This window comes from Nycticebus coucang, chromosome 10 (genome assembly GCF_027406575.1).
Source record: "Nycticebus coucang isolate mNycCou1 chromosome 10, mNycCou1.pri, whole genome shotgun sequence".
In the NCBI taxonomy this organism is placed as follows: Eukaryota; Metazoa; Chordata; class Mammalia; order Primates; family Lorisidae; genus Nycticebus; species Nycticebus coucang.
Window position 1 is genome coordinate 101,899,814 of NC_069789.1, and position 21,332 is coordinate 101,921,145.

At 41.1% G+C, this 21,332-nt stretch overlaps 1 protein-coding gene across 3 annotated transcripts in view; it reads right to left on the reverse strand.

The window, feature by feature from the left end:
- Positions 1 to 10,292: 10,292 nt before the first annotated feature.
- LOC128596035 (mucin-3A-like) overlaps positions 10,293 to 21,332 on the reverse strand; it is a 33,859-nt gene continuing 22,819 nt past the window's right edge. For all 3 annotated transcript variants that reach the window (XM_053605377.1, XM_053605376.1, XM_053605378.1), the window contains 6 exons: positions 20,295 to 20,561; positions 19,014 to 19,156; positions 18,296 to 18,460; positions 15,511 to 15,933; positions 13,861 to 14,049; positions 10,293 to 12,952 (listed from right to left, as the gene is read on the reverse strand). In XM_053605377.1, the coding sequence (XP_053461352.1) occupies positions 10,559 to 12,952; positions 13,861 to 14,049; positions 15,511 to 15,933; positions 18,296 to 18,460; positions 19,014 to 19,156; positions 20,295 to 20,559 (3,579 nt within the window). In that variant the 5' untranslated portion in view covers positions 20,560 to 20,561 and the 3' untranslated portion in view covers positions 10,293 to 10,558. The remainder of the gene's footprint in view (positions 12,953 to 13,860; positions 14,050 to 15,510; positions 15,934 to 18,295; positions 18,461 to 19,013; positions 19,157 to 20,294; positions 20,562 to 21,332) is intronic.

Here is a 21,332-nt window from a genome sequence, read left to right on the forward strand (position 1 = left end):
GAGTGGATTTGGACCCGCACCTTTCACCACTTACCAAAATTGATTCAAGATGGATAAAAGATTTAAATCTAAGGCTTGAAATGGTAAAAATACTAAAAGAAATTGTGGGAAAAACTCTCGAGAATGTCAGCCTGCGGAGAGAATGTTTTTGAAGAAGCCTCCCATGGCAATTGCAGTAAGAACAAAAATAAACAAATGGGACTAAATTAAACTGAAAAGCTTCCACACAGTTTAGGAAACAACAATCAAAGCAAATAGACAACCTTCAGAATGGGAAAAGATATTGGCATATACAAATCTGTCAAAGGCTTGATAACTACATATACACAGAACCCCAAATTAATCAACAAAAAAGATCTAATTATCCCATCTATCACTGGGCAAAAGACATGAATAGAACCTTCTCTCAGGAAGAAAAATGGTCAACAAACATATGACAAAAAGTCTCATCATCCCTTGTCATGAGAGAAATGCAAACCAAAATCACCTGGAGATATCACTTAACCTTAGTCAGAATAGCCCACAGCACAGAGTCCCAAAGTTCCAGATGCTGGTGCAGATGTGCAGAGAGAAGAACACTTACATTGTTGGTGATACTGCAAACTAATACAGCCTCTTTGGAAAGAAGTATGGTGAATCTTCAAAGTACACAAAGTGGACCTCCCATTTGACCACATAATCCCACTACTAGACATCTATCCAGAAGAAAAAGAATCATTTTCTCATAAAGACATTTGTACTAGATTGTTTACTACAGCTAAATTTACTATTGCCAAGATGTGGAAACAACTTAAATGCCCACCAAACCAGGAATGGAGTAACCAGCTATGGTATATGCATACCATGGAATACTATTCAGCAATAAAAAATGATGGTGACTTTACATCTTTTGCATTAACCTGGACAGAGTTGAAACACATTCTTATCTTTAAATTATCACAAGAAAGGAATACAAAATGCCAATGTACTCAATACTAATATGAAGGCAGCAGACAATCTAATTCACACCCACATAGGAGAAAAACTCATTTAAATTCAAGTTGCACAAAGGGGGATAAGGGGAGGGGGAGAGAAAAGGAAGAAGTTGGAGTGATCCACTTAAGGGCACAAGTTAGAGATGTATGGCACACCTTTTGGGTGCAAGACCCAACTACAAGAGGGACTCTACCTAACAAATTCAAATATTGTGACCTGGTTGTCTATACCCACACATTGACCTGAAATTAAAAAATAAATTAAAAATAAAAGAGCAATGAGAGAAAGTAAATAAGGAACACATATTTTAGAACAAGCACCAAGTCAATGCTAAAAAAAAAAAAAAAACAAAACAGTAGAAATACAATTACTGTGATTGTTGCTCTATGCTCTGTGCTGAGATGTGCTCTCACACACATGTACTTCCTGTGCTGTGCTGACTCTGTTAAGGGAAACCCCAGATCAAGGCAGTGTGAGAGAGACATTTTAAAGCGAGTTTCTCTATTCACTTCTGTGAAATGAGTAGGTTTAAACTTATTGATGAGAGGACCTATGAAGGGAAAGTCTGGGAAGACTCATCAGTTCTGTAGTCCTATGTCACTGGAAGCTTGCCAGAGGAAACAAATCTTAACAAATCTGAAATTTGAGAAGATTTGTGCCAATGAGTTTGTGACAGAAATGGATTTACAACAAGGAATCAACATATTGGAAGACAAGTAATGATGGAAGGAATTTGGAAGGTTGGAAATACATTCAGAAGTATTACCTGTGAAGAAAAGGAGAGTGGGTGCAGAGTCTGCATACACGCTCCTCTTAGCCTTCACCTGTTTGAGCACATCCCTTCTCTATGTTTACAGATGCAGCAACATGAGATACTCACCTTCGTGAGGTCAACACCTGGTCAACAAGGTGCATCATTTCATAAATGCGCACCTAAAAAATAGCACTTTACAAACAGCAAATGACTATGCTCTGGTAAAATTTCAATGTATGCATTCAATAAATGTATTAGTGGAGGTGGAGCATGATGGCGGACAGGACAGACGTGTAGCCCACCTCTCTCAAGCCATCAGGTGAGAGGAAAGGGGGTCTGGACCTTTTCCGTGTGTGGATTATTGGTGTGGATGGGCAGCTGGAGATGCTCAGCGAATTGGCGAATTGCTATATATGAGGGGTAATTTAAAACCACAGACTCTGTCGTAGAGATTCTTCCTTGCTTGGCTGTGCTGGCCAGCAGGCCTCTTCCTTACAGAGGACAGCAGCTTGCAAATGCTGAAAAAACCCAATTGACAAATATTTATTCCTGATCTGAGGGTGGCATCCAAAAGGAGAGCCACTCAAAACCACGGAGAGCCACTTAAAACCATGGGGAGCTGTGCAACCTGGTGGAAAATTGACGGGAAGGGATCCTGCCCAGGAAACAGACATTTTTAATACCCAAAATAGTGGGCACCTTCCCCCAGAGCAGCAGTGATCGAATAGACCACAGCATTCCTGGTGGAGAATGTTGGAAGGGGTTGGCGGTTCAGGCTGCACGGCAAACTGGCGGGCCCCGATCCAAAAGGGAAACACTGAGCCATAAAACTCAGAATAAGGTCCCTGAGCGCTCCAGCCACAGGAACTGGCTGCAGCCCCGAGACTCTTCAGCTACAGGACCCGCCAGCAAATGTGCCAGCCCAGCAGCACCCTCTCCCACAGCCGAATGCAATCGCCAGTTTGCAGGAGAACCTGAGAGCAGAGTGGAAAGATTTGTGAAGTGTGGACTCCTGCACTGAGTGGGAAGGTCGGATGAGAGTGTTGTCTGGAGGAGAACAGCCGAGGTTACACAATACTTAGGCGACAAACTTTTGCAGAAACTCCAAAATGGTGATTGGCCATGGAGGGTGGTTATCATCATAACAGCATAAACTGTGAATCAGATATAAGCCTGGGAACCACTCACAGCGACACCAGGTGTCCAGAAAGTATATTGCAATATGAATATATTCCTATGAAAGTTGATCCCTACATCATACATATAGATGTATATTTCTACATACAACAATAATATTTTTGTGGTTGGTGCCTTTTTGTTGTTGTTCTGTTTTTTCCTCACCATTTTCTTGGAGGAGCTTTTGTTAATTTTGATTATTACTTTTTATATAGATATATTTTTTATTTCTATTTTTTCTATTTTTAATTTCTCCTTTCTTCTCTTTTAACTTTTCTATGAACACCACTTTTTTTCTTTTTTCAATTATTTTATGATTATCACTATTTTTATTGCAGTTGTTTTTTAGTTGCTGTAGTCGTAGGTGTTGTCTGTATGTCTATGTGTCTCCGTCTGTTTCTGTATCTATGGGCTCGTGTGTCTGGTAGCCTTTGTATCTGTTTACTTGCTCATTTGCTCTCAATGAGCTTGGTGTTATGACCTGCAAATCTGAGCTCCCAGTACTCCCCTCCACTCTCACTCTGAGGTCTGGAGGCCTGCCCCACAGGAGTCCAGATTCTTGGGTGATTTCTTGAGAGGTGCAGACAGGACCTGGACTGCAGCTGGACAGTGCTGATTCTGCAGCACAGGAGTGAAGAGATGGTGGTCAGCTGAGAAGGAATCACGCCAGAGTGGTGGTGCCCCGAGGTGCAGACCAGCAGCCGTCTTCTGTAATAACAAGTCCCACCCCCAGATATCTGTAGCCCCTCCTACTGTCTCCCAGGGCAACCAGATGAGGCTGGGCATCTTCTCAGATGGCAACCACCATGGAACAGACCTGGGACTGAAACACAGGCCCTGTGAGTAAACTGCCTGAGGTGGTACTGGCCTGGGTGGAACACGGGGACTAGAAAATGCATGCGCAGAGCTGGGAAACTCCCAGGGTGGGGTTGATCCAGAAGACCGCTTTACTGAGCCTAAGATGCACCCAGCCCTCAGGGGATCATTGGCCTATAGACAAAGGAGGCCAGGAGGCTACAGCTGCCAACTAATCGTGCTGCGAATACAAATCTGCAGGAGTAAAGACAGGGCCTGAGGCACAAGTTCTGGGACCTCAAATCAGCCTCTCCTCTGCAGTGGAATTTAGCAGGGTCAGAAACAAACTCCCACAGGGTTGTTCTGTTCTGCCAGTAACATAAACCAAGGGTGGGGCTGGAACTGAGTGAACACCCCCAGCCTCCATCAAGTGCACGAGGTTGACAGGCCTCACCAACCCTTGCTGAATAGAGGCAGAGAGCAGCAGTCTGGACGAACAGATATAGACTTCCCTGTGATTTAGTCAGGTGCAAACCTCTGGAGTATCTACTCAAAGCAGACAAATGACTGGGTCACAGCCCTGTGGGGCTAGCAGCAACCAGGTGTGACAGAGCTGCAAGGTAGGGAAGGGGACATCAACCTTCCTAGACTAATCTATTTGCTGGGTGGCTCCTCCTGACTCCACGCAGCATTGGAGCAAGCCATATCAGAGTAGTCACCAGACCCCTGTGATCCAGTTCCCAGAGACCTCTTAAACTCGCCAACCCGAGACAGGTGCTGACTGAGACAATTGATTTGGACCTTTGAAACTGAGCCAATAGCCTGAGGACTATTCAGGTGGTGCCCTGGGTGTGTGGTTATAGGAAGGTTTGATTTTCATTTTCCAATTGTTGCCTGTGGTGGGTGGGGTGACTTAATTGCTGGTATTTATCCACAGCTGAGACTTTAACCCAGAGTAACTGTTTCACTAGAGTCAAACAGAAACCAGCTGAAAACAAGACAGAACAACTTAGCCCCACCACACCAAACAGGGCCCCAGTTTCTCAAGTCTTAGCACTGTATGGGTCCTTGACAAAGTTCCAGGGGAAAAATCAAAGGGAGTAAAACAATCATGGGGTGAAATCAGAGGAAAAACTCTGGTAACATGAATAACCAGAATAGATCAACCCCCCCAAAGGAAAGATATGGCAGATGTAATTGAAGATCCCATTTATAAACAACTGGCTGAGATGTCAGAAATCAAATTCAGAATTTGAATTGCAAACAAGATTAATAAAATGGAATTAGGAATTCGAGGAGAAATTCAAAAGTTGTCTCAAGAATTTAACGAATTTACAGACAAAACCACCAAAGACTTAGACACACTGAAGCAAGAATTTGCAGCCCTCAAAGATCTGAAAAATACAGTAGAATCCCTCAGTAACAGAGTGGAGCAAGCAGAAGAAAGGATTTCTGACATTGAAGATAAAGCCTTTGAACGCTCCCAAACTCTCAGAGACGAAGAGAAATGGAGAGCAAAAATGGATCATTCTCTCAGACAGCTCTGGGATACTTTGAAGAAGGCTAATATCCGACTCATCGGAATCACTGAAACCGATGAAGTGGCCTCGCTAGGCACAGAGGCCCTTCTCCATGAAATTATGAAAGAGAATTTTCCAGACATGTTCAGAGATTCTGAAATTCAGATAGCAGACAGTTTCAGAAGCCCAACAGGACTCAACCCCAATAAGACATCCCCCAGGCATATCATAATTAACTTCACTAAAGTTAATATGAAGGAAAAAATCCTCAAAGCAGCCAGACGAAAGAAAGCCATTACCTACAAAGGGAAGAATATTAGAATGACTGCAGATTTCTCTGCTGAAACTTTTCAAGCCAGAAGAGGGTGGTCACTGACTTTTAATCTCCTAAAGCAAAATAACTTTCAACCCCAGATCTTGTATCCAGCTAAACTGAGTTTCATTTATGATGGAGAAATTAAATACTTTAATGACATTCATATGTTGAAGAAATTTGCCATAACCAAACCAGCTCTTCAGGATATTCTCAGACCTATCCTCCATAATGACCAACCCAATCCTCTACCACTAAAGTAAACTCACTCAGAAACTTTTGATCAAAATCCAACTTCCACACAGGCAAAAGGATTAAAAATGCCCGCTGGAGTTTTGAAAAACTCGATACCCAAAACTTCGCCAGAGTTATCAATATTCTCCATTAATGTGAATGGCTTAAACTATTCTCTAAAGAGGCATAGGTTAGCTGACTGGATACAAAAACTCAGGCCAGATATTTGTTGCATACAAGAAATCACATGTTAGCTTTAAAGACAAATATAGACCCAGGGTGAAAGGATGGTCATCGATATATCATGCAAATGGTAATCAGAAAAAAGCAGGCATTGCAATCTTATTTGCAGATACAATAGGTTTTAAACCAACAAAAGTAAGGAAGGATAAGAATGGCCACTTCATATTTGTTAAGGGTAATACTCAATATGAAGTGATTTCAATTATTAGTATCTATTCCCCCAACCAGAATGATGTCAATTTATAAGAGAAACTCTAACAGACATGAGCAACTTGATTTCCTCCAGCTCCATAATAGTCAGAGATTTCAACACTCCTTTGGCAGTGTTGGATCGATCCTCCAATAAGAAGGTGAGCAAAGAAATTTTAGATTTAAACCTAACCATCCAACATTTGGATTTAGCAGACATCTACAGAACATTTCATGCCAACAAAAGTGAATAAACATACTTCTCATCAGCCCATGCAACTTACTCCAAAATCGATCATATCTTAGGTCACAAGTCTAACCTCAATAAATTTAAAGGAATAGAAATTATTCCTTGCATCTTCTTGGACCACCATAGAATAAAAGTTGAGCTCAGTAACAACAGGAATCTACATACTCATACAAAAATATGGAAGTTAAATAACCTTGTGCTGAATGATAGCTGGTCAGAGATGAGATTAAGAAGGAAACTGCCAATATTTTGAAACAAAATGACAATGAAGACATGAATTATCAGAACCTCTGGGATAACGCAAAGGCAGTCCTAAGAGGGAAATTTATAGCACTGCAAGCCTTCCTCAAGAGAATGGAAAGACAGGAAGTTAGCAACTTAATGGGGCATCTCAAGCAACTTGAAAAGGAAGAACATTCCAACCCCAAACCCAGTAGAAGAAAAAAATGACCAACATTATAGCAGAGTTAAATGAAATTGAAAACAAAAGAATTATACAACAAATCAATAAATCAAAATGCTGTTTTTTTTCAAAAGTCAATAAAATAGATAAACCTTTGGCCAACGTAATTAGGAAAAAAAGTGTAAAATCTCTAATCTCATCAATCAGAAATGACAAAGACAAAATAACAACAGACTCCTCAGAAATTCAAAAAATCCTTTATGAATATTACAAGAAACTGTACTCTCAGAAATATGAAAATCTTAAGGAAATTGACCAATACTTGGAAGCACGTCACCTTGCAAGACTTAGCCAGAATCAAGTGGAAATGTTGAACAGGCCCATATCAAGTTCGGAAATAGCACAAAACCTCCCTAAGAAGAAAAGCCCGGGACCAGATGGTTTCATGTCAGAATTATACCAAACCTTTAAAGTGGAACTAATACTTATATTACTCACTTTATTCCAAAATGTAGAAAAAGAAGGAAGACTACCCAACATGTTCTATGAAGCAAACATTACCCTGATCCCCAAACCAGGAAAAGACCCATCAAGAAAAGAAAATTATAGACCAGTATCACTAATGAATATAGATGCAAAAATATTCAACAAGATCCTAACAAACAGAATCCAGCAACACATCAAACAAATTATACATCATGACCAAGTCGGTTTTATCCCAGGGTCTCAAGGCTGGTTCAATATTCGTAAATCTATATGCATAATTGAGCACATTAAGAAATTAAAAAACAAAGACCATATGATTCTCTCAATTGATGCAGAAAAAGATTTTGATAATATCCATTATCCCTTCATGATCAGAACACTTAAGAAAATTATTATAGAAGGGAAATTTCTTAAACTGATAGAGGCCATCTACAGCAAACCCACAGCCAATATCATATTGAATGGTGTTAAATTGAAGTCATTTCCACTCAGATCAGGAAGCAGACAAGGCTGCCCATTGTCTTTATTGCTTTTTAACATTGTAATGGAAGTTTTAGGCACTGCAATTAGGGAAGAAAAGGTGATCAAGGGTATCCATATAGGGTCAGAAGAGATCAAAGTTTCACTCTTCACAGATGATATGATTGTATATCTGGAAAACACTAGAGATTCTACTACAAAACTCTTAGAAGTGATCAAGGAAAATAGCAGCATCTCAGGTTACAAAATCAACATTCATAAATCGGTAGCCTTTATATATACCAACAATAGTCAAGTTGAAAAAAAAGTTAAGGACTCTATTCCATTCACAGTAGTGCCAAAGAAGATGAAATATTTGGGAGTTTATCTAACAAAGGACGTGAAAGATCTCTTTAAAGAGAACTATGAAACTCTAAGAAAAGAAATAGCTGAAAATGTTAACTAATGGAAAAACATACCATGCTCATGGCTTGGAAGAATCAACATTGTTAAAATGTCCATACTACCCAAAGCAATATATAATTTTAACGCATTCCCTATTAAAGCTCCACTGTCACACTTTAAAGATCTTGAAAAAACAATACTTCGTTTTAAATGAAATCAGAAAAAACGTTGAATAACCAAAACATTATTCAGAAATAAAAACAAAGCAGGAGGAATCATGCTACCAGACCTCTGACTATACTACAAATCCATAGTGATCAAAACAGCATGGTAATGGCACAAAAACAGAGAAGTAGATTTCTGGAACAGAATAGAGAACAAAGAGATGAATCCAGCTAATTACCGTTATTTAATCTTTGACAAGCCAATTAAAACAGTCAGTGGGGAAAAGATTCCCTATTTAATAAATGGTGCTGGGTGAACTGGCTGTCAACCTGTAGAAGACTGAAACTGGACCCACACCTTACACCATTAACTAAGATAGTCTCTCACTGGATTAAAGATTTACACTGAAGACATGAAACTATAAAAATAGTAGAAAAGAGTGTAGGGAAAAACCTTGAAGTAATCAGTCTGGGCGAGTATTTTATGAGGAGGACCCCCCTGGGCAATTGAAACAGCTTCAAAAAATACGCTACTGGGACCTGATCAAACTAAAAAGCTTCTGCACAGCCAAGAACACAGTGAGTAAAGCAAGGAAACAGCCCTCAGAATGGGAGAAGATATTTGTAGGTTATGTCTCCAACAAAGAGACATTCTGGATTAATAACCAGAATCCACAGAGAACTCAAACATATAAGCAAGAAAAGAACAAGTGATCCCATTGCAGGCTGGGCAAGGGATTTGAAGAGAAATGTCTCTGAAGAAGACAGGCATGTGGCCTACACACATATGAAAAAATGCTCATCATCTTTAATCATCAGAGAAATGCAAATCAAAACTACTTTGAGATATCATCTAACTCCAGTAAGATTAGCCTATATCACAAAATCCCAAGACCAGAGATGTTGGCATGAATGTGGAGAAAAGGGAACACTTCTACACGCTGGTGGGAATGCAAATTAACACATTCCTTTTGGAAAGATATATGGAGAACACTTAGAGATGTAAAAATAGATTTGCCATTGAATCCTATAATTCCTCTACTAGGCATATACCCAGAAGACCAAAAAGCACATCATAACAAAGATATTTGTCCCAGAATATTTACTGCTGCCCTATTCATAATTGCTAAATCATGGAAAAAGCCCAAGTGTCCATCAATTCACGAATGGATTAATAAATTGTGGTATATGTACACCATGGAATATTATGCAGCCTTAAAGAAAGATGGAGACTTTACCTCTTTCATGTTTATATGGATGGAGCTGGAACATATTCTTCTTAGTAAAGTATCTCAAGAATGGAAGAAAAAGTACCCAATGTACTCAGCCCTACTATGAAACCTATTTATGGCTTTCATATGAAAGCTATGACCCAGTTACAACCTAAGAATAGGGGAAAGAGGGAAAGGGAGGGGGTGGAGGGGGGAGGTGAGCAGAGGGAGGGTGATTGGTGGGATTACACCTGCGGTGCATCTTACAAGGGTATATGTGAAACTTAGTAAATGTGGAGTGTAAATGTCTTAGCACAATAACTAAGAAAAAGCCAGGAAGACTATGTTAACCAGTGTGATGAAAATGTGTCAAATGATCTATGAAACTAGTGTATGGTGCTCCATGATCACATTAATGTACACAGCTATGATTTAATAAAAAAAAAAGTTGTGGGAGGTGACAGGAGGGTAGATGATTAGTAATTACTTATTGGGTACAATGTACAGTATTTGGGTGATGGATACACTAACCCCCCTCAGTATGTTTCGTTACTATGCCACATTTCAATGTAACAAAATCACACTTATATCCTTTAAATTTATACCAAAAATTGAATATTAAACACAGTTTAAATTTTTTGCAAAGAATTTAAATGCGGATTCATCACAGGAACTGTCTTTTGTTTTGCTTTTGTATTTTTCTTATTTACTTTAATCAACAAGTTATTAAATTACAATGTGATTTAACTAATTTTAAAACTTAGAAAATATTAGAATCTTGATAAAATACAGATTTATTATGAAAAATAGATGCTTGATTTTCCAATCAAAACCATTTCAGGGGGATATACAGTCACCAACAATGGCCTGACACCATGTTCCAGAGCATGGAGAGAAAAATGGGAGAGTGAGAAATGAACACGGGCTTCACACAGTGTATGCACACAAACCTGTTTAAAGTTTTTCTGGGAAGAAAATGTGTTACGCCAACAAATTAAAAAAAATAGCAAAAAAAATAAAATAAAAAAATAAAAAAATAAATAAATGTATTAGTGATCTAAATTCATAAAGAGACTGTACACAGCTAGAGATGAGAGGATCTTTCTCAACATTCTGATAATCCCTGTAATTTATGGTTGGGAGACAAGAGGAATGGGATTGAGGAAATTGTACCTTAGTTAAGGAAATGCTGGATGTGGTTGTTGGAGGCATCTGAAGAGTTGTAATGTGCATCTGAGTGCGAGCTGCGGTTGTGCGGGCCACTGAATGGCTGGGAACCACACTCTGCATCTGAGGAGTCACGGGAAGCCTCTGAGTGAGAGTTGGGGTTGTGCTGGCCACTGAATGGCTGGGAACCACACTCTGCATCTGAGGAGTCATGGGATTCCTTGGAATGAGAGTTGGGGTTGTACTGGCTACTGAATGGCTGGGAACTACACTCTGCATCTGAGGAGTCATGAGAATCCTATGAGTGCGAGCTGGGGTTGTGCTGGCCACTGAATGGCTGGGAACCACACTCTGCATCTGAGGAGTCACAGGATGCCTCTGAGTGAGAGTTGGGGTTGTGCTGGCCACTGAATGGCTAGGAACCACACTCTGCATCTGAGGAGTCACGGGATTCTTTTGAGTGAGAGTTGGGGTTGTGCTGGCCACTGAACGGCTAGGAACCACACTCTGCATCTGAGGAGTAACGGGATTCCTTTTAGTGAGAGTTGGGGTTGTGCTTGCCGCTAAATGGCTGGGAACCACATTCTGCATCTGAGGAGTCACAGGATTCCTTTGAGTGAGAGTTGGGGTTGTGCTTGCTACTGAATGGCTGGGGACCACACTCTGCATCTGAGGAGTCATGATAATGCTATGAGTGAGAGCTGGGGTTGTGCTGGCCACTGAACGGCTGGGAACCACACTCTGCATCTGAGGAGTCATGGGATTCCTTGGAGTGAGAGTTGGGGTTGTGCTGGCCACTGAATGGCTGGGAACCACACTCTGCATCTGAGGAGTCATGGGATTCCTTGGAGTGAGAGTTGGGGTTGTGCTGGCCACTGAACAGCTGGGAACCACACTCTGCATCTGAGGAGTCATGATAATCCTATGAGTGAGAGCTGGGGTTGTGCTGGCCACTGAATGGCTGGGAACCACACTCTGCATCTGAGGAGTCATGATAATCCTATGAGTGAGAGCTGGGGTTGTGCTGGCCACTGAATGGCTGGGAACCACACTCTGCATCTGAGGAGTCATGATAATCCTATGAGTGAGAGCTGGGGTTGTGCTGGCCACTGAACGGCTGGGAACCACACTCTGCATCTGAGGATTCATGGGATTTCTTTGAGTGAGAGTTGGGGTTGTGCTGGCCACTGAATGGCTGGGAACCACGCTCTGCATCTGAGGAGTCACAGGATGCCTTTGAGTGAGAGATGGGGTTGTGCTGGCCACTGAACAGCTGGGAACCATACTCTGCATCTGAGGAGTTACGAGATTCCTTTGAGTGAGAGCTGGGGTTGTGCTGGCCACTGAACAGCTGGGAACCACACTCTGCATCTGAGGAGTCACAGGATTCCTTTGAGTGAGAGTTGGGGTTGTGCTTGCCACTGAATGGCTGGGAACCACACTCTGCATCTGGGGAGTCACAGGATGCCTTTGAGTGAGAGATGGGGTTGTGCTGGCCACTGAACAGCTGGGAACCACACTCTGCATCTGAGGAATCACGGGATTCCTTTGAGTGAGAGTTGGGGTTGTGCTGGCCACTGAATTTCTGGGAACCACACTCTGCATCTGAGGAGTCATGATAATCCTATGAGTGAGAGCTGGGGTTGTGCTGGCCACTGAATGGCTGGGAACCACACTCTGCATCTGAGGAGTCATGATAATCCTATGAGTGAGAGCTGGGGTTGTGCTGGCCACTGAATGGCTGGGAACCACACTCTGCATCTGAGGAGTCATGATAATCCTATGAGTGAGAGCTGGGGTTGTGCTGGCCACTGAACGGCTGGGAACCACACTCTGCATCTGAGGATTCATGGGATTTCTTTGAGTGAGAGTTGGGGTTGTGCTGGCCACTGAATGGCTGGGAACCACGCTCTGCATCTGAGGAGTCACAGGATTCCTCTGAGAGAGAGTTGGGGCTGTGCTGGCCAATGAATGGCTGGGAACAACACTCTGCATCTGAGGAGTCACGGGATTCCTGTGAGTGAGAGCTGGGGTTGAGCTGGCCACTGAACGGCTGGGAACCACACTCTGCATCTGAGGAGTCATGGAATGACTCTGAGTGACATCTGGGGTTGTGCTGGCCACTGAAGAGTTTGCAACCGTGCTCTGCACCGTGGGTAGATTCACAGTCTTGGAGTCATATTTCCTCTGCTTTGCTTTTGGCTTTACCTGAAAGTATTTATTTTTCTGTTGAATGTTTTTCAACATCAGAAGCAGCACAATATCTTTTCATTTCTGAGAATATCATCTTTTATTAGGTTTTAATAAATGTCGGTTACCTCCAAACATAGTCTGTCTCTAATAGATGGTGCAGGCAATTGCCAACATATTTTTTGCTAACATGTAAAATCATTAGGCATTCTTCCGAATAAAATATTTCAACATTTACTTTTTTTTTTTTAACGGTAAAGAATCCTTTTCTGTGTTTATGACAAAGGACACCTCAGCAGAGACTGCTTTTTATCTCTCTACCATCAATTTCCCATACCTTTTGACACATACTGGAGTTGTACAGAAATCACATGCTGTTTTACAATTTTGATTTTTTTTGTATTTGACATTTTCTCTGCCTAGATGTCTTGGCAAAGTTTATCTTTACTTTGCTAACACTAACAGTAACTACTACATGTTTATGAGGAATTATGTTTCTCATAATTTACAAGGCACTGAGATAAGAAATACACATCCATAATTTCATTAATTCTAAAATCAGCTGACTAGGAACATTTAAGATACTTCCCACTATCATACAACAAATGAGCTATATGCAGACCAAGTCCATCCTACTCCAAATCCCTAGCTTTTCACCCCTATGTGAGATTCATATCACATCCTCCTAAATTCTTCAAAATTCAGGATTTAGCACTAAATTCAAAACCCAATAAAGCCTATAGTAGTGCCACTTTCTTCATATGTTTTGATATATTTCTGTATTGAAATACAAGTAAGGGCATCACCTATTTTCTTATGCCTCCTACATGACTCTATGTATAAGAAAGAAGAAATCTGGTTTTTGATAAACTTAATCCATATGAATATGTTCTTTGGGAACTAATATTTCTTTATCTAATTCTCACCTGAATGAAACTATGTATTTCAGAAATCAGTTGTGACAGCTGGTTCTTTTTTCTCAGTCGAAAGCAGATGAGTTCCAGTTTATCTCCTTTCTCACAAGGGATATTGTGACATTTTCCTTTCCCCACTACTTCTATGTTTCCTGTATCATCTTTAATTTCATAGACTGTGTTGTTCTTATTCACTGTTTTCTGCAACAGAAAATTAATATTCAATTCCAGAGAACATAGTTAATAACGACCACACAGATGGAAAAGTCCCCTGCGATGGGATAAGACAAGTCTTAGGACAGCACGTGCTAGAAATGTGTAGACACACAGGTGCCTTCTGCCAGGTTTTCTCAGTGAGATCTTCCTTATTATCCTTTTTAAGTCTTTCATGTCTTATGTATTTCTCTGACTGTTATGAAATGAAAAGTTATCTTCCTAATTTCTACAATTTTCATCTCCAGGACAGCTGTGATTCCCAAAGCACCTTTATGCAGAGAAATGTGAAATCTGAGTTAGGCTTTTTAAATCCTTTTCCCCTATGCAAAATTAGATGGCCATCTGCTGTAACTATTTATTCAGTATGATTTGGGTGATATGGAATAAAAAGCAAGCTTCTACAAACTTCCGAATTACTTTTTCTACCTTCTTCATTTATTGAGTCTTCGTTCCCCTCCTGAACTCAGGTCCTTGAGCTCAAACTTTCTAGTTTCATAGCCACCAAGGAAGGTGCTCATCAATTCCAGAATTTCACTTATAACAGTGATCACTTTAAGAGTAGGGACAGAAAGTAATGCAAGTAAGATAAGCGGTTGTTATAGAAAACAAATATACTGTGTTGTGAGCTACTGATCATAGGAGATATTATATGACTCAATAACAGGGTAGAGATGGTTTCTTGGATTTACATGTTCTATGACAGCCAAGTTCATGATTTTGGACCCTGTTATACCTGGAAGTCCACTTTGTGCTCCTTTTTTTTTTTTTTTTTTTTTTTACTATATATGTAAGTATTGAGATTAGATTACCTCATTCTCTAAGTAATGCCTGCACTGATATTTCTCAATTGCTCAATACCTCTTTCATGAATGAGTCTCACTGGTTAGATCATCATCCTAATTCCTGACTGCCTTTGTTTTTCCAGGCTTAATCAGTTAATTCACTTCTTGCTCTGATGGTAAAAACCGGAGTTCAAATCTCAAAGGGAAATACTTCAAAATGAAAATATACTGATTATTGCCATAGTTGGGGTAATGATAAAAGATAAATTCAGTAGTGTGTATATGAATCTGGGGCCCATACTTTCCTTATTCATTGTGGCTTAGAATACACAGGCATAGCTGATGAAAGTCTCAAGGTTTCTCAGTGAACATTTTCCTAAAAGGTACAGGGTAGTATTTTGAGAAAGAAAACATGGGAGGGAGAATATTAGTAGGTTCCCTAATTTCTAGCCTTATCCTGAGAATAAAGATAGTGCAAGCAAAATAAGGGGTTGTTCTAGGAAACAAACATACTGTGTTGTGAGCTATTGATCATAGGAGACAGCTTATCATTAGTCTTGTGAGAGTCCTGGGTCCTAATGTTTAGTAAACAGGCAAACTCCATTTAGCACCAAAAGGTCTTTTAGTTTTAGGCATTAGTGAGAAATGAAACTAAATAATTTACCTTCCATAGCATGAATAACCCATAGACAACAGTTCCTGAAGCTTGTGTTTGAAGAACATCAATCTTCACGGTTTCCTGTGCTCTGTTTATGAGGTTTACTGGAACCTCAAGCTTTTGTTCAGGACCAGCTTCAGATACAGAAGAGGCTTCATTTACCTCTAGGAGATGGTCATAATCCAAATAATCTGATATAGTAATGATTTTATCTCTGCTGATGTATTTCTTTAAGTTGATATTTAAAACCTTCATATGAAAGAATTTTCTCTCTGTAGCCACTGTTGCATGAAACATCGTTTTCTTCTCCTTTTCCGAGGACTCATATTCGAAGGGCTCTGTTGTACTCAGTACCATCACTGTCATTGGGCCCTTTTGGAGATGATTTGCTCTGGTGTTTACTTGAGGCTTGGCCTGTGGTTTTGGCTTCTGTGTATGATAGCATATGAGAAAAAAGGGAAATTTGTGAGAAGGAAACACTGAATCACTATTCATTGACCTCCAGTCATAACACCAAGTCCAACATTTACAGATGTATAGAGCTGTGGCCAGGACTGAAAATCACTGAGCAGAGCAGGAGAACAAGTCCTGAACGGGGTCACAGCCAGGGCACGAGACAGAGGAGCCTACATGTGTGAAAAGCAGGAGAACTTTTGGTGACAGAATGATCCTTAAGAACTAAACTTTAAGAGAAGCATAGATCTGTAACCTTGGGCTGGGCGTGGTGGCTCATGGCTGTAATCCCAGCACTCTGGGAGGCCCAGGTGGGAGGACTACTTGAGCTCAGGAGTTCTAGACCAGTGAAAGCAAAAGTGAGACCCTGTCTCTAAAAATAACTGGGTGTTGTGGTCAGCGTCTGTAGTCCTAGCTTCTCGGGAAACTGAGGCAAGTGAGTCATTTGAGCCCAAGAGTTTGAGGTTGCTGTGAGTTATGATGCCACGGCATTCAATGCCAAGGTGACTGAGTGAAAGTCTGTCTCAAAAAAAAAAAAAAATAATAATAATAGTGGAAGAGCAGTGGATTTTGAGAGCATTGTCATGAAGTAATTTTAAAGAAATTTACAGTATCATAAATTGTAGTCTTACTCTTATCAGGGTGCAGTGTCAGTGCACAGAAATAAACAAATAAATGAAATAGCACTGAAATGGAAAATGGTGCTGGCTGAAAACCACAGACATGAAAGTTTTCAGTTAACACCAGAGTGGACTGGGCAATTTTGAAAGTCCTAATTCCTCATAGTATAGTTCCGCAATGTAATGCTTAGTACTGTCACAGCAGGTGGGAACACACGAGGTCTGAAGCCTTTATAACACCCCAGTGTCAGCAGGTGCAGGGTGGAGTCACTCTGGGGACTGCCATTTCCACCACCACAGCATTTCCCAATGTCAGGGCTCCAGCTCACTGTCAGAAACCTGGGATCAGCATGATTTGTCTTTAATATTCTTTCTCTACAACATCCTGTCTTCTTAAATTGAAGAAGAACACTTTAAATGAAGGGAAAGTTGTTTTTGTCAATAAGAAAAATTGTGAGAGGCCTGGGTGGGGCTCATACACAATCCAGCAGGCTCAGGGGTGCTCTGGCCGGGGATGCCACACACAGTGATCACCTGCAGGTGACAGGACTTTATTGGATGTGACTTCTCATTAACGTGACCAGTGTAGCCTAACTCAGTAAAGTCCTTCCCCCCATGCAAGTTAACCAGTTAGAATATTAGTAACAGAAATATGAAACCTTATAAGGAGTCACATTAATGCAGAGAACCCAGGAAGGGAATTGTATAGCAACTGTGAGAGACAGAGTAAGAGAAAACATTGTGTGATACCAGTTCAAGAAAAATTAGATGTACTTACATAGAAAAAAATCTGATGGAGTGTAGAAAACGTGCTTAATTTCAGTTGTCATAAATATTGGAAAAGGAAAAAAAATAAGTTTCTACGATAGGAGAAACCATGAAGTTTTCACCACGCTTCCTGGGGACTAAGTGAGGATTTCCCCAGGACCAGATTTCCATGTTGGGATGTAGACAGTGAGCGGGGCTGGCTAGGTAAGAGTTCTCTAGGTGAAGGTAACATGGTACGTGAAAATCCTGTAGTAAACGGTAACAATGTTGGTGAAAAAAACCTGAACAGATTAGAAGCAAAGGGAAAGGTGTAAATGAGATGGGAGCAGTGGACAGTGAACCAACCCCTGTATCCTTCTGTACTGTTGTGCTGAAGTCCCCAACCCTCGGGCCGTGGACATGTACAGTTTCCTGGCCTGTCAGGATCCAGGCCACGCAGCCGCGGGTGAGCAGTGGGAGAGCAAAGATCCGCCTGCATTTACAGCTGCTCCTCATCTTTGCATCACTGCCCGAGCGCCACCTTCTGGCACGTCAGTGGTGGCATCAGCTTCCCACCATTTATAGCTTCCTACTGTGAACTTCCTTTGTGAGGGATCTAGGTTCTGTACTCCTCATGAGAATCTAAATCTAGCTCCACTCTCCTGCCCAATCCTTGGAAAAATTGTCCTCCACTAAACCGGTGACTGGTGCCAAAAGATTGAGGACTGCTGCTACAGACCCTCCAGCTCTCTCTCCCTCCTCCAGACAACTCAGAACAGAAAACATTCTGCACTGCCAAGTTCATCAATATCTCTGTGAAAGCAAAAGCTTAAAAGGTAGTAAATTCTCAATATATATACATGTGATTAATTGGCTAATTATTGATGTTATTTTTAAGAGGATGAAAAAAATTTCTATATTTTGTATTATAGTAGCAAAAATTGAACCAAAGGAGACCAGAAAGAGGGTACCTCAATTGAAGGCATGTCGGCTGGAGCTGATGAGGTCTGGGGAGGTGAGGGATGGCTGATGGCTGAGGGCATGTCCACTCCTGCAAGACAGGGAGGCTGAGTCTGCTCCTTGGACATCTTCTTCCTTTTGGACCCATCATTTTCGGGGGCTGTCTTTTTTCTTTTCTGGAAGTAGTTTGGTTTTTGTGTTATTTCTTCGATGTGTCACACAAAGGAGCTCATGTTTTCCTTCTTGGCTAGTAGGCTTATTGTACCTATCAATGTGTTTCATGGAAATGTAAGGGGTGCTGCCCATGTCTGGCCAGTTTCAAGAGGTGGAAATACATGTATATGGTTTCTTTCAACAAAGAAAGAGGAAATCAAGAAATAATTTCATTTCTCTAATTACCACTGTTGAGAAACGTGCTGATTTGGAAGTAAAAAACTAGGGTTTTATAAACACGTCTCAACCATTTTGCTATCTGATTCGCACGTTAACACTTCTCTTTCCTGGAGATGAAGTTATACTTAGGTTATGTATATTTAAATTATGCTTACTAAAGTTTTTGGCCTATTATCTTGCACAAAGAGGAAGATCAGTTATTAAGCAATTTGTCTAATCTGAACTTGATGGGAAATTCATGAAGACATCACTGCCTGATGGAGAGATTGAATGAAAGGGCTCAGCACAGAGTTACCTCTGTGTAACTTGACACCTGTTGCTCTTCCTCAGTCTCACCTGAGGTCCAGGAGTCACCTCTGCTCCCTCAGACGTGACAGTGTTGCTTGTGCTGGGTGCAGGTACAGCAGGACTGTCTTCGTCCTGCTTGTTCTTTTTGGAGGGGGGTTTTCCTTTTGCTGGTGTGGATCTCCTTTTCATAACTAATGCAGAAAACAAGAGGACATGTATAAGCCCAGCACTGCTGGTCTCAGAGAGCCCCACTAATTCCTCTCAGCTCCTGCTGAGGGCTCAGGGGTGCTTCAGGTGCCTCCACTGCACCAGCCCAGCCTGGACTCAAGGTGAACCGAGGCCACAGTCACAGCACAGGGCACAGACACCTTCTCGTGGTGCTCGGTGCTTCCTGTACCCCTCCCCTGTGCCCTGAGCACCTCCTTCCTGTCCTCTGAACTGCAAGACATCAGGCAACCCCTCCCCAGTCCTGTCTCCATCATTTCCTTTTGAAAATCAAAGACTGTCCTGGTGCTGCTTAGTGCTGTTCTCCAGATAACCTGTTCACATGGCAGAACAGTGAGTGCAGATGCGAGACAGATTTTCAAGGTGAGATAGGGCAGTTTGGGACTCCTGACTTAAAGAATATATATACACAGTAATACCTCTATAAGTTATCATCGAATTGACTATAACAAGCTGGTCAGCATAGGAACTGTAGTGATAGGTACATGTACTTTCCTTTCTGAGTATGAAAATTAGGTCAAGTTAAGGAGGTGGTCAATGGTAGGGAGGTGGTCAACGACTGAGGTTCTGTTGTGTGTACACACACACACATTCTATACACATATAGTAACTCAATGATTTTTATGACAGGGAAGAGCATGCTTCTTAGCAGTAGGCTTAAATTTTACTGCCTCTTTTATCATGAGGGTTAATGATGCTTTAAGTAAAATGCATCATTAACATGCATTGTAATGGGACATTACAAATGTCCCATTTGTCAATGGGACAAATACATTAATTGGTTAAAATTTTATATTTCAAATATAAACAGCAAATTTTAAATTTTTATTTTGCATGGTCTCATCTTTCTAAGGTATGGGAAATCTCAGTCTCTCTTCAACTCCCTCTCACTGCATTCCAAACACACCCTCCAAAACACAGCAAACTGCTTTAGAATTAGAAATCTCTATGTTGTTAATGTATTGCAATCAGAAAGCAACAACACTATCAAGGCCACTGAGACATAAATTATGACAGGGATGTGCCACCTATGTGCAAGGAGGGGCTCTACTCGAGGTTGAGAAGGGCTGGGGACAGTGGCAGGGAGGGAGTGTTCTCTGTTACCTTTTGCCTTTTCTCTTTTAAGAATTTCAACAAAGGCTTGAAGTGATGCTATTTCTTTGCAGAGTCTTATCAGTATGTCCACACCAGCATCTTCCGGGAACTTCTTTACGATCAGGTTAGCAAATTGAACTTTGCCATATTCATCTTGCATTTTTGAAGTCAGTTTTAATGGATCTGTCAGTAAGAACTTGGCCATTTTAAACTGGTCATCATTGATTTCTTCTAATCCTTTAATCAGAATAATCTTCCAGCATTCATTGGCCATCTCTGAAGACACAGGTGAGCATACAAGAGAAAAATGGCATACAATATTACACACGTACACAATTTAAATGACTGTGCCGACCTGAGGAGCCAAGGTTTTCTCCATGGATGTGTGTGACAAAAGGGGACTTAATGACCAGATAGGTCACTGTGAAGATAGGGTTGAGAGCTGCTGTATTAGGAACATCTATGAAATTCATCCTGTTTTATGAGGATAGCTGAGTTGTGTGTGGTGGAAGGAGGTATGGAAATGGGCAATCATTATGGAGTTCTGAGCATGGGCTATACAGCACAAGAGTTTCTGTTCCTCATCTCATCCTGTATTGGGGCTAGAGCCATCACCCAATGCCTGCTTATTGGTTCCTATTTCTTCCTACTCCCACTGTCATTAAACTGGTTTAAGAGTAAATGGTCTGCAGCTTCCCACCTTAAACAAATACCATTCTGAGTTCTGAGCTGGAGTACCAACCCAATTCCCTTATCTCTTTCCTAGGCGGCTCTCATTCACATACTCTCTGCTGTGGTGCTGACCATGTCCTCTGTGTCCTTAATACCACCACTTTGATGAACATCTCTGCAATCTATGGTGCATGGTTACAGAATTTATTAGATGAAATGATCTCATTAGCTGCTTGATTTTTTTAGGATTTATGTAAGTTTTCTTTCATTAAGCCACATTTTTATTTCACTGACATTCTTTGTGATTCCCCATTTTCATTTCAAAAAAATTCTTACTCCTAAAATGACTCAGAAGACCTTGAATATCCCCATTTT